At 42.1% G+C, this 17,089-nt stretch overlaps 1 protein-coding gene across 2 annotated transcripts; it reads right to left on the bottom strand.

Annotated features, from left to right (window-relative positions):
- Positions 1 to 14,771, bottom strand: LOC139459111 (15-hydroxyprostaglandin dehydrogenase [NAD(+)]-like). Of its 2 annotated transcripts, none has more exons than XM_071240562.1 (8): positions 14,707 to 14,771; positions 11,382 to 11,490; positions 10,477 to 10,600; positions 6,634 to 6,740; positions 6,123 to 6,219; positions 5,445 to 5,521; positions 3,230 to 3,375; positions 1 to 1,787 (listed from the first exon to the last, which is right to left on the bottom strand). In XM_071240562.1, the coding sequence occupies exons 2-8, from the start codon at positions 11,472 to 11,474 to the stop codon at positions 1,661 to 1,663; spliced, it is 771 nt and encodes a 256-aa protein (XP_071096663.1). In that variant the 5' UTR covers positions 11,475 to 11,490; positions 14,707 to 14,771; the 3' UTR covers positions 1 to 1,660. The 2 variants fall into 2 exon arrangements, with proteins under 2 accessions (XP_071096663.1, XP_071096670.1); XM_071240569.1 differs by lacking the exon at positions 14,707 to 14,771 and adding an exon at positions 14,552 to 14,615.
- Between the last annotated feature and the right edge of the window lie 2,318 nt (positions 14,772 to 17,089).

The following is a 17,089-nucleotide window of genomic DNA, read 5'->3' as shown; positions in this document are numbered from 1 at the left end:
TCACTCATGTCGCTCATTTGTTGAGCGCCTTTCGCTTTATGGCAAAGATTCCAAGGCCATTGGACCATCTCCTGACTTCAGTGGATATACAACCATACATAATCCTTTCGGACTGTTTTATCTGTTTTGATTATATATACACATGCACAAAAGTTAAGCGCCACCATATTCATAGTCTCTTGATTTCACGTGTGGGAATCAGAAATACGAAATATGATGATGTATGACTGAATTAGGTTTCCATAGTTTCATGAACCCAAATTTGTCCAGATACCACAAGGAAAGCGTGCTTTACGTGTTGCTGCAGTTCCCCTACCCTATAAATAGTGAAATTCAAGTTTCAGACACGTGGTTGCATTTTGCTCCTGTGTGAGATTCCACTTCCAATAGAGGTTGAAAATCAGCCATGGTGAGGAGAAAGTTATCGAACGCTGAAAGATGGCAAGTGATAGGCATGAAAAAGGCTGGTATGTCATGCAGGGTCATTCCAAGACAAATGGGTCGTCACCACACTGTTATCACACGTTTGATTGTCAAACATGGTCAAACCAATGATGTCAACTCAACTGACTAGGAGGCACATGCGGAATCGTCTGATATGGTGTCGTGCCCGTAGTCGATGGAACTTGGCCAACTGGAGAAGGATCCACTGGTCTGACGAGTGTCGAATGCTGCTACGAACTGTTGATGGTCGAATACGTGTTTGGAGGCAACGTAACACTCGTTTTGCACCAAGGAACATCCAGAAGACCTTATCATGTGGCCGGGGGGTCTGTCATGATATGGGGTTTTCCTTCGGCTGCAAACTTCCGCTGGTGACAATTCGTGGAAACCTGAATGGCCAACAATACCAAGATGCCATTCTTCGTCCAGTGGTAGTCCCTCATTTTGACAACCATCCTCTTCAGACAAGACCTGTTAATATGGACGACAATGCTAGACCACACAGATCTCGGGCAGTTTTGGCTTATTTGCGTCAAGAAGCTATTGCCACTCTTTCTTGGCTGTCCTGTAGTTCGGATCTTAATCCGATTGAGCATCTCTGAGACATTCTTGGCCGGAAAATCAGACATCGTGATCCCCCAGTTCAAAATCTCGCTGGACTTCATGAAGAATGGATCCGTTTGCATCAGAGAAGCATTCAACAACTTGTAATGAGTACGAGGCGTAGGGTTGAAGCTGTGGTCAATGTCATTTCTGTCTTGCAATAGACTCTGCACTCACTGCACTGTGACACCTGATATGGTCTGCTGATATCATGACAGTTACATGACCTTAAGAGTTTTTCAATGTTTTCTAATCCTTCAATTTCTGGTCTTCGGTAAAATTCCTTTCTGCTCATATTCTTTTGAAACACAAGATAAACTTGGTTTGGGACAACTTCTGCATCACTTGAGGTTTACATATACAGCTTATAACAATCGTACATCTCGTTATAATAGTCATCATTAAGTGCCAAAAGTAACAACTCACACATATGGTGGGTGGCGCTTAACTTTTGTGCATGTGTATATATCTAACAAAATACCATGGATTACACGAAGGCTTTCTCTGTGGCCCGCATACACATCATGCAGTACTTTGCAATTTCTTTTTAAAAGGCATTTTAATACTACTGGTTAAGATCTTGGGGCTATTTCATGTGGTATATATCTTGGTATTACTCCGCCGGGACCAGTGACAACTTCATCTTTTCCACACCTTCTTTGCCTTTGACGGTGATGGCTGTGCCGTTGATGGTGTCGTCCTCCATTGCCAGCAGGAATGCCTCCACCACCTGGTCTACCCTGGAACACAGAGTGAGGGAGTGACTTCGGATTAACGCCGCTTTGAACAGTATTTCAGTTATAGCACAGCGTGTCAGCTTAATGTGGGAGGACAAATCGAAGTGATGCGGGTCTCAGACGTTCCCCACTTTATCGAAATACACGAGCACTCGTATGGTGCTAGAAATATAATCGGATCGACTCGGGATTCAAACCCACAATCGTAGGTTTCTAGCATGCTCAAGGGACGCAACTCTACACAGTGAAATGCTAATTCACTGTATTGAATTACACTTATTGTCCCACCTGAGCTACCTGAGACCAGTGAGGTCGATTCATCTGTATCAAATTTAGATCAATGCATATAAGGGGGCACGGGTGGCCGAGTTGTCTGAGGCGCCACGATTCTCTGTGCACAGTTGCGTCCCTTGGGCACGCCAGAAACCTATGATTGTGGGTTCGAATCCCGCTCCGCCCCGATTATGTTTCTAGGTTTGTCAGCACCATACCCGTGCTCGTGGGTTTGACCGAAGTGATAAACGTCTGAGAGCTGCATCACTTGAGGCTTTCCTGCCACATCTAGCTGACACGCCGTGATATAACTGGAATACTGCTAAATGCGGCGTTAAACCCTACTCACTCACTCACTCAATGCATATAAACCCCGAGTTTCACAGTAATATTCACAAGACTGTATGAGGAGGGATGACCTCAACTGTCCAGCAGCTCCAGCCTCGATATTTAAATTTCAAAACTATTAATATTAATAATTCATAATGCGCCAAATTCCATTCACCAAGTGGATGCTCTTAGCCGTCCACTATTATTACCCCGGTCAATGGATCAGTGAGCACTCTATTTTCATTCTCATCTCCCTGGGGAGTATACAACCCAAGCTGCCTGTGAGGCGCTGGAAGGTTAACAGCCACATTACCATCTCATCCTACCGGGTACCCACTCACTGCTGGGTGAACAGAGGCACATTTCGAACAAAGTCACTTGCCTAAGGAGACACCACATGTGATACATGTGCTTCAGTGTAGGGCAGGACCGAAGCCCTAGAATCTCTCAGGAGTCAAGCAGCTTGACGTGGTCACCCATCAAACTACTCTCCGAGACCGACATTGCTTAAATTCACCTGATATGTGATCTATGCGCTGAGCACAGTACCACGTGCCACCACAATATTGAAGTATAATCGAGCATGCTCTTTCTACGACGTTTGTGACAGGTGGGGCAGAATACAACACCTTTTCGCGAACATCCGGTTTCATGACTAATTGATAGTAATTTATAAACACATGCTTATGATACGGTTTAGCAGAGACTTGTAATGATTATGGAAAAGGTTTTGTTGTTCGAGACGTCAATTCATTAACAAAAGACTTTTTCTCATTATCTTGTTAATATTAATGATTATCGTTTTGTTGTTCAGTTGTTAAGCATGATGGGTGCGTTCTTACGTGCAGTACACGACTTGTTCCATAACCTGTTTGAAATGTGCGGGGTTTATCATCTGGTCATCAGCCAAGTCCAGCAGAGCCGTCTTAGCGCCCGACGGGCAGATACTAACCAGACGAATTTCGGCGGCCTTCATTTCGGGGTTTTGCTGATAAAACAATGACATAATGTAGTGTATATTATTGTCATTCTTTGATGGGATAACGTCATCATACATTTATTCTTATAACCATTTAACTGCATTTGAAAATGCCGTTAACTGCTTTGCACATGATCGAGACGTTGGCGTTCACGCTGGTGCGTTTACGCCAGTAGGGGCAGACAATATGAGTTTGTATCGAGATTAGATATTTTCAGCTATAGCTACAAAACCAGATACTGTATAATTCATAACTTTGAACCAAGAATTTTCGGGAACAGTGTATGCTTTTGGATATAACCCCAGTCCTACAGACCCTCAGCCCCCCAACACCCGCCCCAGCTCCCAGCCCTAACCCGACCCCCACCAGAATATGTGATGGTTGGTACCTTACACATTTACACAATATTTCCGGAAGAGTGGAGAGTTTCGCTCATTCCAAAAGTAAACTAAGCGGCAAAAGAAAGTATAGGTTGGCAATTTGTAATTGTCCTAAAAACAGCGATAACTAGTGGAAAGTGGGTATTGGTAATATGACTGCCCACGAACAGGTACCAAAAAGCACCTCACCCGAACGCGCCACCTTTGACGGCGCTCGTGCGGTGCCACAAAAATGGTGAAACAGGTTTCCCGCCTATGGCTTGAATTGCACGTGCATGTTAGCTGTATAAATGTGTTCGTCTGCAGGGTATAACCACACGTGAAGAAAGCCCACAAAAGAAGTGTCACGACTGTCACAGGAGCAGAGAGAGAGCCATCGGTATGGCCGAAATGGGGGCAGCACAGGTCCAAATTGCCAGAAGGTTTGGTTGTACACCATTGACAGTAGCCAGGCTGATTCAACGGTACAGGCAGACAGGGAGGACACAGGACAGGCCTAGAACCGGACGACCCCGAGTGACAAAACTACTGGAAGACGGTCAGATACGGCTCATTCACCTGCGAAACAGATTCGTAACTGTGACGGCGACGACTGCAACAGCGTTGGGACATCCCATTAGCCAACGTACAGTACTACGACGACTTCGTGCTGCTGGAATCCGAGCGTATCGTCCTTTCCGAGGAATGGTACTGACTGCTCAACATCGACGCCTGAGACTGCTATTGGCGAGGCAGGTTCGACCTGGCAAGTGAGAAATTGGCGTCGAGTGCTATTTACTGATGAAAGTCGGTTCAACGTATTTCGAAATGACGGCAGAGAACGAGTTTATCGACGCAGAGGGGAACGTTTGGCTCCGGCGTGTATTCGAGAGGTCCATCCATTCGGCGGTGGAGCTGACATGGTATGGGGCGGTATTTTTGGAGATCAGAAGACTGATGGTGATTATACAGGGAAACCTGAACGCTGTGCAGTACAGAGACAAAGGGTGTTGCGGCCAGTTGTGCTTCCGTTCTTGCAAAACCAACAGCAGGGGACGTTGTTTCAACACGACAATGCCAGGCCCCATACTGCAAGACTGACTCGGAACTTTCTTAACCAACAGAACGTTGACGTTTTGCCCTGGCCTGCCCACTCACCCGATATGAATCCTATTGAACATCTATGGGACCATCTTGACTGACAGATTAGAGCACGCCATCAGCCTCCCGTCAACAGACAAGAATTGCAGCAAACCCTGAGAGACGAGAGGCAACGGATTCCAGTCCACGTCATCAGAAGACTGACGTCATCGATGAGGCGGCGTATCACAGCATGCATAGAGGCAGCTGGAGGTCATACACGCTTTTGGAGGCAACTGTGTCGACAGTGAACTTGTAGTGTGTCTGACAATTTTTTGGTGACATTTCAGACAACTTTTGAAAATAGAATTTCTTACTCCACAATTGTTTACCTTGAGCTTACATTACCTGTGATTGCACAATTTCATTCAAACTGTGGTTGATCAATCATTTGTTACCCCTCCCTAGATTATATTATAACTCACAACAAAATCTCTTCTTGTTATTTTTTTATCGATCATGGATCTCGACCTATACTTTCTTTTGCCGCCCAGTTTAGAAAATGTGGGTATTTATATCGAGTATGCATATATCCAGATCAATATACTTGTATAAAAAACTATTTGAAATAAACTTACTGCCCAGCTCGCTGTGAAATGATAAACAGCACTTTTACTGGCTGCGTAAGTAGGGAACCAGAGCATAGGAAACAAACCTTAAAAAAAGAGAGAAAGAAAGAATAAAGTTTACAACATTTAAGTGCGTCGGAATCATACACTCGACTCTTAGCAGAGATATCTTGTGACTATGGAAAGGCTTGTGTCGCTTTCGGGAACCTTCAAAGATTATTAAGCATTAAGCATTATTAAGTGCAAGCATCACTTAGGAAGGGTTTCTTATTCATGCAAGTTATGGTATATCTGCTTCAGTTCAAGTGTTTCATATCTTTATGTAATGTTACCTTGTAACATGGTAACTAGTTGGTCGATAAATTTGTTTTTGTTTAACACAGCAGTGTTGCAGCCATATGACGGCGGTCTGTAGATAATCGAGTCTGGACCAGACAAACCAGTGACTGACATCATGAGCCTAACCATCCATCCCGTTGGTCGCCTCTTACGACAAACATGGGTCGAGACCCATTCTAAACCGGATCTTCACGGGGCAGGAAGCAAAGTAGATACTGAGACTCCTCCTCCTCCTCCAATGTCTCTCAAGCCACCCCATCACCCACAGACCTGCCACAACTTAAACACCTCATCTACGATCCGGAAAATAATGTTTTGCATTATTGGATAAGAATGACCACTTCATACCTCCGATTGAAGCGGTATTGATGATGACACCGCCTCTACCCCCTTTATCCTTCCTCATGTGATTCAGCGCCATCATTGTCCCCCGCACAACGCCACCCTGGAAGTTGACAGCAATAACAACATATGACGGTATAAATATAGAGAGGGTGGTTATAGATTTATCAAAATTCAAAAACGTTCAGTAATTGTGATTATCTTTTTAGAAACACAATTTGGATATTTCGCAACACAACACATGCTTTTTTATCAAAACATTGAACCTCATCTGAAACATGGAAGATAGATTCATAGTTGGTGGCCATATTGGATTATACAAATTAGACGTATTTCCCAAACTAGGATTGCTTGGGACTCTTAGTATGTTGTTCTTGGGACCTTGTAGAAATGCATTGAGGTGAAATAAATTACAGAGCAAATTGTTCCATGTGAAACCTTATTTTGTCTGGACTATGTGAGCTTGTGTAATTATGTGTATGGTGGATACTAAATTGATAAACTTTCAAACACTAACGAAGTTGATTTCGAGCTGTTTTTCCCATATTCGTTCATCCATGATGCCCGCATTGTTGCACATAACATCAACGTGACCAAATTTTGAGACGGCAGCTTTGAAAGCATCTAGATAAAGAGTCATAATCGTAAAACAAATCGACAGCCGTCAACACCACAGTGTGGTGAATATTATTTGTTGAATTATAATTGGAAGCAACATATAAACAAGGGGAAATGTTACAGGAGAGTATACACTGACCAACATTGTCACAAATGACTGAAAACACAACCAACACTACCAATGATCTGCACGTGCAACTCGATGTATTGTAGATATACTGTTTCTAACCTGATTAGTGAGTGCGTATGGCTTTACGCCGCGTTTAGCAATATTCCAGCAATATCACGACAGGGTACAACAGAAATTGGTTACACACATGTGGGGAATCGAGCCCATGTTTTCAGCGTGACAAGCTAACGCTTTAGCCACTCGGCTACTCCACCGCCTCCAAGCCGCATTAACAGCAGCAGTTGAGAATAGGCACTTGAAAACTACATGGACTACGACTCGAACCAGAGCTATTGGGATGTTCCAAACGACCACTCGAACTATTGCATATACACCAAGACATGAGGCAGGATATGGTACCTTGTTCACCTCGTCAGGTTTCTAATCAACACAAGGAGCATGTTCTGTTGGCGTCCATTCTCTGCTTGCTCCCCTGTCATTTGCCCTATCAATAGTTGCACTTAGTTTATATTTATTATGAATGTACTTAAGAAGTTGGCATTCAAGTTGTCTGGAGCCATACCTTGAAGCTGAGTTCCGATTGAACAGTATCGTTATGCTTATACTCATCAGAATCGTCGCATTTGATACATATTCTGTTGGAACGTATTTAATACATATTCTGTTGGAACGTATTAAATACATATTCTGTTGGAACGTATTTAATACATACTCTGTTGGAACGTATTTCATACATATTCTGTTGGAACGACATTGATACATATTCTGTTGGAACGTATTTAATACATATTCTGTTGGAACGTATTTAATACATACTCTGTTGGAACGTATTTAATACATATTCTGTTGGAACGACATTGATACATATTCTGTTGGAACGTATTTAATACACATTCTGTTGGGACATATTTAATACATATTCTGTAGGAACGTATTTAATACATCTACTGTTGGCACATATTTAATACATATTCTGTTGGAACTTCTTTAATACATATTCTGTTGGAACGTATTTGATAGTGATCCCAGTCATTTAGCATTTATTTCTTAAATGAAGATTCATTTGGCTCTTAACCAACAAGGATAGTGATCTATAAAGCATGACAACTAGCCATGCAAATCAGTGATAAAAAGATGATAATCTATATTTTTGTTGGTTTGTTTGTTGTTTAACGCCGCACTCAGAAATATTCCAGCTGTATGACGGTGGTCTGTAATCAATCGAATCCGAACCAGACAATTCAGTGATTGGCATCATGAGCATCGATCCACGCAATTGAGATACGACGACATGCATCAACCCGAGCCTGTTTGTCGCCTCTTACGACAATCATGGGTTGCCAAAGACCTGTTCTAACCCGGATATTCCCGGGTAGATAAGTGGCGGGCTACCAATGTCATGCCCCAATGAGTGTCTTCATATTTCCTCTCCGCAAATCTGAGATACAACAGTATGATCAACTGATCGTCCTGTTACATGCATTAAGAGTTGCTGCACCTCAGGGATGTGTATGTCGTGTTGGTGTCAGCGTATTTAGTATCTCACCCCAACTACATCTGTAGTTACACTAGCTTCCCACATAGATGTGTATGTCGTGTTGCTGTCAGTATATTTAGTATCTCACCCCAACTACACCTGTTGTAACACTGGCTTCCAACATGGATGTGTATGTCGTGTTGGTGTCAGTATATTTAGTATTCCACCCCAACTACACCTGTTGTAACACTGGCTTCCAACATGGATGTGTATGTCGTGTTGGTGTCAGTATATTTAGTATCTCACCCCAACTACACCTGTTGTAACACTAGCTTCCCACATGGATGTGTATGTCGTGTTGGTGTCAGTATATTTAGTATCTCACTCCCAACTGCATCTGTAGTAACACTTAGTCTAGCTTCCCACATGGATGTGTATCTCGTGTTGGTGTCAGTATATTTAGTATCTCACCCCAACTACATCTATAGTAACACTAGCTTCCCACATGGATGTGTATGTCGTGTTGGTGTCAGTATATTTAGTATCTCACCCAAACTACATCTATAGTAACACTAGCTTCCCACATGGATGTGTATGTCGTGTTGGTGTCAGTATATTTAGTATCCCAGCCCAACTACATCTATAGTAACACTAGCTTCCCACATGGATGTGTATCTCGTGTTGGTGTCAGTATATTTAGTATCTCACCCCAACTACATCTGTAGTAACACTGGCTTCCCACATGGATGTGTATCTCGTGTTGGTGTCAGTATATTTAGTATCTCACCCCAACTACATCTGTAGTAATACTGGCTTCCCACATGGATGTGTATGTCGTGTTGGTGTCAGTATGTTTAGTATTCCACCCCAACTACATCTATAGTAACACTGGCTTCCCACATAGATGTGTATGTCGTGATGGTGTCAGTATATTTAGTATCTCGCCCCCTACTACATCTGCAGTAACACTAGCTTCCTACATGGATGTGTATGTCGTGATGGTGTCAGTATATTTAGTATCTCACCCCAACTACACCTGTAGTAACACTGGCTTCCAACATGGATGTGTATGTCGTGTTGGTGTCAGTATATTTAGTATCTCACGCACACTACATCTGTAGTAACACTAGCTTCCCACATGGATGTGTATGTCGTGTTGGTGTCAGTATATTTAGTATCTGACCCAAACTACATCTGTAGTAATACTGGCTTCCCACATGGATGTGTATGTCATGTTGGTGTCAGTATATTTAGTATCTCACCCCAACTACATTTGTAGTAATACTGGCTTCCCACATGGATGTGTATGTCGTGTTGGTGTCAGTATATTTAGTATCTCACCCCAACTACATCTATAGCAACACTGGCTTCACACATGGATGTGTATGTCATGTTGGTGTCAGTATATTTAGTATCCCACCCCAACTACATCTATAGTAACACTGGTTTCCCACGTGGATGTGTATGTCGTGTTGGTGTCAGTATATTTAGTATCTCACCCCAACTACATCTGTAGTAACACTAGCTTCCCTCATGGATGTGTATGTCATGTTGGTGTCAGTATATTTAGTATCTCACTCCCAACTACATCTGTAGTAACACTGGCTTCCCTCGTGGATGTGGATGTCGTGTTAATGTAAGTATATTTAGTATCTCACCCCAACTACATCTGTAGTAACACTGGCTTCCCGCATGGATGTGTATGTCGTGTTGGTGTCAGTATATTTAGTATCTCACCCCAACTACATCTGTAGTAACACTAGCTTCCCTCATGGATGTGTATGTCGTGTTGGTTTCAGTATATTTAGTATCTCACTCCCAACTACAACTGTTGTAACACTGGCTTCCCTCGTGGATGTGTATCTCGTGTTGGTGTCAGTATATTTAGTATCTCACCCCAACTACATCTGTAGTAACACTAGCTTCCCACATGGATGTGTATGTCGTGTTGGTGTCAGTATATTTAGTATCTCACTCCCAACTGCATCTGTAGTAACACTTAGTCTAGCTTCCCACATGGATGTGTATCTCGTGTTGGTGTCAGTATATTTAGTATCTCACTCCCAACTACATCTGTAGTAACACTAGCTTCACTGTGCATTTACATGATGGTGTCAATATATTTAGAGTCTTACCCTCAAATACAGAAGCATCAGACACGTCACATTTCACAAAGAGGACATTGTCTGCTCCACTGGAAGCTTGTAGTTCCTTGGCAGTTGCCTCCCCTTGGTCCACTTTGACATCCGCGACACAAACCTGACCAGAAAAAAGGCACTTATATGTAAGACAGTGTATCGTCTTTCTTCAGATCCTTGATTGATGGGTGAAACAGACATAGACTATTATACAAGTTGGTCCAGGGCATCTACACCCTAAAGGGTTTATTATCCAGAGTGCATTTGTGTTCTGGGGCTGCTTTCCTTTGAAAAGTCCGAAATTTCAAAAATGGAGGAGGTATAGAAATGAAGCCGAATCGTTTTGGTAGCCAACGTCTGACTGAACCCACGCGTCTTTCATTTAGATTGTGCGGTCAAAGTTCGTTTAGAGTTCACGTGACGCGACTTCCTATGCAGATGTCCTCAGGTCTTCACACTGATACTTGGTTTTAATAAGATTGAGACGTAGACATTGTCACTAGTAACATGTAAAAGTGTAGGGTTTTGTTGATTGCTAAATAGATATGCATTATAACCTTTTGAGTAACAGACAAGCAAAGTGGTGTTTGGGAGACTTGTACAAATTCGGCTCACAGAATAAAACAATAGAATCCAATTATTATCTCGAAAATAATATCGGTATCTGACATAAATATCTTGAACCAATCTGTAAATATCTCTGTAAAAGGAATATTCTCACTATCAGTCGTAATTGTGTTTTCCTTGAAGTCTTGGATCGACCACATCACACCATGAGTTCAAAGATGTGATCAGAGCAAGTGGGTATTACTCCTCACATATAACGCGCTGGGAAATGCTACTAAAAATAATGTTGAAGTGTTTTGTTTGTTTGGGTTGTATTTAAAGAAGAACACTTTTACCTTTGCACCCTTCTTCAGCACAGCTTCGGCCACGGCCTTCCCGAACCCCTGTGCACCTCCAGTGATGAACACGACCTTATCTTTCAGCTGCATGTCGACGACAGGTATGCTGAAGGTGTACATATTATACATAAATGTAATTAGTACACTGTTCTGTGAACAGGGCTACAATAAGTGTATGTTAATACATCGGACTGAAAACAACAGCTGTAAAACTAATGACATGATTATTGCATGGGGGTGGGTGGGTGGGGGGGGGGGGGGGGGGGGGGGGCATAGAAAACAATTTATATCATACGTCATGGCCAGATATATATTAAATGTCATTTCATTTGTTTCATATACCTTTACTCCGTAATATAAACTGTTTACATAGAGAATCTCACTCTCGTGTCTTTTGATATATCGAGTGTTGATATATTTGATATCAAAAGACACGAGGGTGAGTTTTTATTAATCATCCAACATCATTCTTCCAACTTTTTCAATTTGTGGACAGTAATTAGCAGTGTCTTAAGTGCAAAAAGTACTGCTAACAGCTTCAGTAGCAGAGCCATTAGTGATGTGATTTGATTGTGGCGTCATGGTATCCAGCGACGCCACAATGGTCTGCAAAGCATTGTGATATAATTTCATTGCAGCGATATCTACAGTGTAGATATCGCTTGACCTAATCAAAGCGAAATCTCCTGTAGGATCCAGTTTTGGATGATAATATTGAATAAATCAAATCTATTTTAAAAATATGTAATGAAACTATCAGTGACAGCCCTCATCACAAAGCCTTCCAAAAATCATAACTAGCACCTGACGTTTTGCCTAGTGCTTCTGATATAACCTGTTGGAACGTGTCGAATTTTGTTTCACGTTGTGAATGGATGAGTGAGTATTGCTTCTCGTCACTTTAAAGACAAGCCCTGATGCACAACGGTGTGTCATCTTTATTCAAGTGGAAAGCAAAGTGGGGCTGGTCCGGACGTCTATCGGTATAATCCACGAGCGTGGCGGAGGATCAAGTGATGTAACTATCAGATTCAAATCCACAATCAGCACTTGCGGGGAAGGGTAAGGGTTTCCTTGCTTGTTGTTTAACGCCGCACTCAGCAATATTCCAGCTATATGACGGCGGTATGTAAATAATCGCGCCTGGACAAGACAATCTAGTAATTGACATCATGAGCACCAGTCTACGCCATTTGGATACGATGACATGCATCAACCAAGTCAGCGAGTTTGACCATCCGATCCCATTAGTCGCTCCTTACGATAGTCACTTTTAACGACAAGCATAGGTTGCTGAAGACCTATTCTACCCCGGATCGCAAGGCTAAGGGACGCAACTTTTCACAACTAAGGTGCGGCAGATTAAACAACACACACGCACAGAAACCTACCTTCACCCATACACCCTCATCATGTTCAATAAACTACCACTCCTTAACACTCCATCGCCTAAAGTCGAACCGGGCCGGGCCAAGACGGGCCAAAGTGTTATTGGCTAATTACTTCATTATCGGCGATCATACCTACATATTATTGATGCAACATACACATGACATTACTGAACTATCACCAACCAAAACCGTGCACCATAATTAAGTATTTCGGAGTAAATCACTTGAAAACCAGAAAGTGGAGTTGTGTGTAAGCGTCGCTGATCTAGGTAACATGTAAAAGAGCAATCGTTAAACGAAATAAGATTTGAAACGTATCAAATGCTTCTAGCTATAATGATACAAATTTCCATCTGTCGGCATAGCGTTTATATTTATAGGACCATCTAAGTAAATACCTTGTTCTCTTTAAATGTGATTTACTGTGACATTATAAAGTGGTATATGGGTAGCTTAAATACTAAGCTACAGATGTAAACACATTTGATGATCAATCTGTGTGTTTAAAGTTGGTTTTGACAGCCCGGGCCAAGTCGGACCCAACACAGACAAAACACTGAGAATGTAGAGGGAAAAGGGCTTCACTTTGAGCACCTTGTTTTCTTTAAATACGATGTACTGAGATATTATAAAGAGGTATATAGGTAGATAAAATACTACGCTACAGATGTAAACACATTTGATGATACATCTATGTATTTAAAGTTGTTTTTGACAGCCCGGGCCAATTCGAACCCAACACTTCTGACAGAGATGTTCTTAAGACAATACAGTAAAGGTGTTTGACTTTAACGGACCAGTTTTCTTAAAATAAGATGTACTGTGACATTATAAAGTGGTATATAGGTAGATATAATACTAATCTATAGATGTAAATACATTTGATGATACATCTGTGTGTTAAAAGTTGGTTTTGACAGCCCGGACCAAGTCAGACCCAACACAAGCCAAACACTTTTGATAGAGACTATGTTGAGAATGTAGAGGGAAAAGGGCTTCACTTTGAGCACTGTGTTTTCTTTAACCAGCGCAGTATGAGACAATAAAGTGGTATATAATTGGATATAATACAAGTCTTTAGGTATAAAGAATGGTTAGTAACTTTAGAAGTGCTAGGACAGTTATTAACACGTGTCGTGTCAGCCCTATGACATTCGCGAATATCCACTTCCAGAAAACATCGATCCTGTGTTAGTTTAACATGAATTAGTAAAGGTTAATCAGGGTTGCCCAACAAGTTAATTAATGAACGAAGAGTAGTCAAAACGCTGTCATTTCCTGCCCAGGACATCACACTCCTACACGCTAAGGTCGGTGAGAAACATCCTCATCAAAGAAAACACACAGTCAGACTTTTCTACGAGGACTCACGGTATGTAGTCATAATTATCAGTTTATTACGTTGTTGAAGATGCGTTTTGATTCAAACTCAATTAAATGAGCAAACCTATACGTGTGTGGACATTTGAGATCTGCCTAGATATGCACGTTCCGTTTTATTATTCTGCAATCCATTTTTAGCATTACCCGCTAGACCGGCCCGGCCCGACTTTTAGGAAATCCCCTCCTTAACTCACACAAACATCCAAGCCGCTGATATATTGTACCCCTTCTGCTCATAACTATTGCAAAAAAACAATCGAAGGCCTCACGATAAGAATCACTGAAAAACAGAATTAGATAATTTAACCAGTTGGATTTACAGGATTTGCTGTTCACATCAAAACCCCTTCCATATCCAATAGCATGTCACCTTGACCCACAAATTCTATTTACCTGTACTTTAGCCTTGAATTATATACAGACCTCACCCGTTTACCTTGTGCTATACGACAGACGTTCAAGTATGAGTGTCTGGTGTGTATGCACGCCGGCGTTTTAGACAGGATGGAACCAATATACTATTTGTGTTCCACATAATTGTTACTCACCGCGTTGCCGCTGCTATCGTCAATAGCAAGTCTCGGATTTGCTCAGAGCCCACGTCCCCGAGATATCAAACTTTAAACTTTGAACTTCGACACTATCTTGTGCAGCGATCAGTACTGGGTTGGTGCAGAAGCCTGTCTAAAACTGGAACAGTTTGCAGGGCGATGGGTGAATATCTGTGCACACGCCTTCCTAGCGCTAGTGAGGACAGTTTACAAAGACTGCATGTTTGTTTGTTTGTTTGTTTTTTAACTCCACGTTCAGCAATACCCCAGCTTTTTGACGACAGCCTGTAAATAATCGAGACTGCACCAGACAAACCAGTGATTGATATCATGAGCGGATCAGTGATTGATATCAAATGGGATACGATGACATTCTTCAACCAAGTCAGCGATCCGTTAGTCGGCTCTTACGACAAGCATAGTCGCCTTTACGGCAAACGTGGGTTGCTGAAGCAAGAATGTATGTACAAATATTGATGTACCGGCGATAATGTTCCTGAACAATGTACGTACAACCGGTACATCCGACAGGGACGGGACATGTCAAACCACTGACCTAAGAAAGGTTATTTAGGTCCATGGTCAAATCCATTTCGCGACACCGCATGGTGCGTGTAAGTATGGGAGAAAACACACCGAGGTTTTGGTTGAAAAAATTAAACTCCATTAGGGAATTTTTTCAAACTGAACCTCGGAGATGTTTAAAATACACTGAGGAACATACTCACGATCTCGACCTCTGAGAAGAAACTGAATATACACAAAGTTCGAGAACGCGAGAACACTAGATAATGAAATCTAGCATTCTCGCATTCTGGCGATTTAGAAGTCTTGCAGCCAGATTTGACAAGTCGAGATTGGGAGATTGCGATAATCCATCATAGATCAATGCAGATAAACACAATATGAAGTTTCAAGTTTCAACGGCTCATTATTTTGTGTAAATAAAGAACTCATCCTCCATCTGCCTGAAAATAAATCTGCCTAGTCTCAAAATAAAGTCTCGACCACAATATGGCCATCCTCTTCAATACAGAGTATTTCGTTAGTAAAGCCGTAATCTTTGACATCGAGACATGAGCATGATAGATATTATGTTTGTAACACTTATTGATAATCATTTCAAAACTTCCATTTCAAAATGCCATCTCATTCAAGTGCCTGTGTCGTATCCTTGCACAAGGTTGACTTCACTACGTCCAGCTGTGATGTGACTGAACTGAAACAGTTGTTGACTGATGTGAAATGTCATTTACCCTCACCTGGCATAAAGTACAACATAAACATACACGAATTATGTATCAACAAGTCATTATCATTATGCATTACGAGTTGTGCCATGAATGAGAACAAAAAGAAGGTATTGACTTCACAGTTTGGAGGATGGGGTAAATTGTTCAGCATTCGATCAACCATCAAGACTGAAATCATGAAACTCCCTTTAATCCTTCCGAACGTCACCTCTGTCAGTCAGTATTGTGTATGCCCAACTCGTCCTGAATTGACAAGACGAATTGTACTGCATTGCAGGAGTAAGGATGCCGCATTGGCCAGGTTCGACATCTTGATTGCAACAACGTTCTTCTTGTCGGAGGTTGACACAAATTCTTACATCTGCCAGGAAAAGCTTGAATCTGTTCTCTCCTGTGAACATGACTCTTTACCAGTTTCTGTTCCGACAGTGATACAGTGTGTCAGCGTTACGTATCGTATAGCTCACCCAGCTCTGATATTCTACCGACACACTCTTCTGGACACTGTCAAGCGACTAGGAGGAAGACTGTCTCAGCTGATGATGTCACAGTGATAATATCATTCCTCAGATGGAGGGTACGCACGTAGCGTTTCCTGGATGGTGATGACAAGAGGTCTGCCACTCCAAGACCTGTCTCTCTTCCACCCAGTCTGCTTCAATCAGGCCATGCGCCTGGTGACTGTCATAAGTCTACAGCCAAAACTCCTTGCGGCTCGGTCATGCGTTGCTCGTTCTGTATCAGAACAGCTTGTTCTCTCTGTTGTAGCGTTAATCTTAGCATGATATTGTCCAACGGTTTGATACGCATGTCTTGTTTGTGGGTTGGCATTGCTGTAAGTGCAGCCAAAGTTTAACTTCAAATTCAAGTTCCCTTGATCGGCGGCACGTTCATTGGTAGAATGCACTAACTTAAAAAGAGGAAACGGAATTGGAATAAGCCCATTCCTCCTATTCAAGCTGTCAGCAAGTCTGTTCGCCCTACATGAAAGGTTGTAGTTGTTCCCACCGACAGGGCCTCAAATAACATAACCATTATACGTTAATTGTTTGATCAAAGAACTTGGTATAAATGACATATCAAATAATGCCAAATTATATTTCGACCAATCACGTCGTAGTACGTGA

The sequence above is a fragment of the Haliotis cracherodii genome, unplaced genomic scaffold, assembly GCF_022045235.1.
Source record: "Haliotis cracherodii isolate W230 unplaced genomic scaffold, xgHalCrac1.p SCAF_1, whole genome shotgun sequence".
NCBI lineage: Eukaryota > Metazoa > Mollusca > Gastropoda > Lepetellida > Haliotidae > Haliotis > Haliotis cracherodii.
The sequence above is the reverse complement of the archived record's forward strand: the minus strand, read 5'-3'. Positions and strand labels throughout refer to the sequence as shown.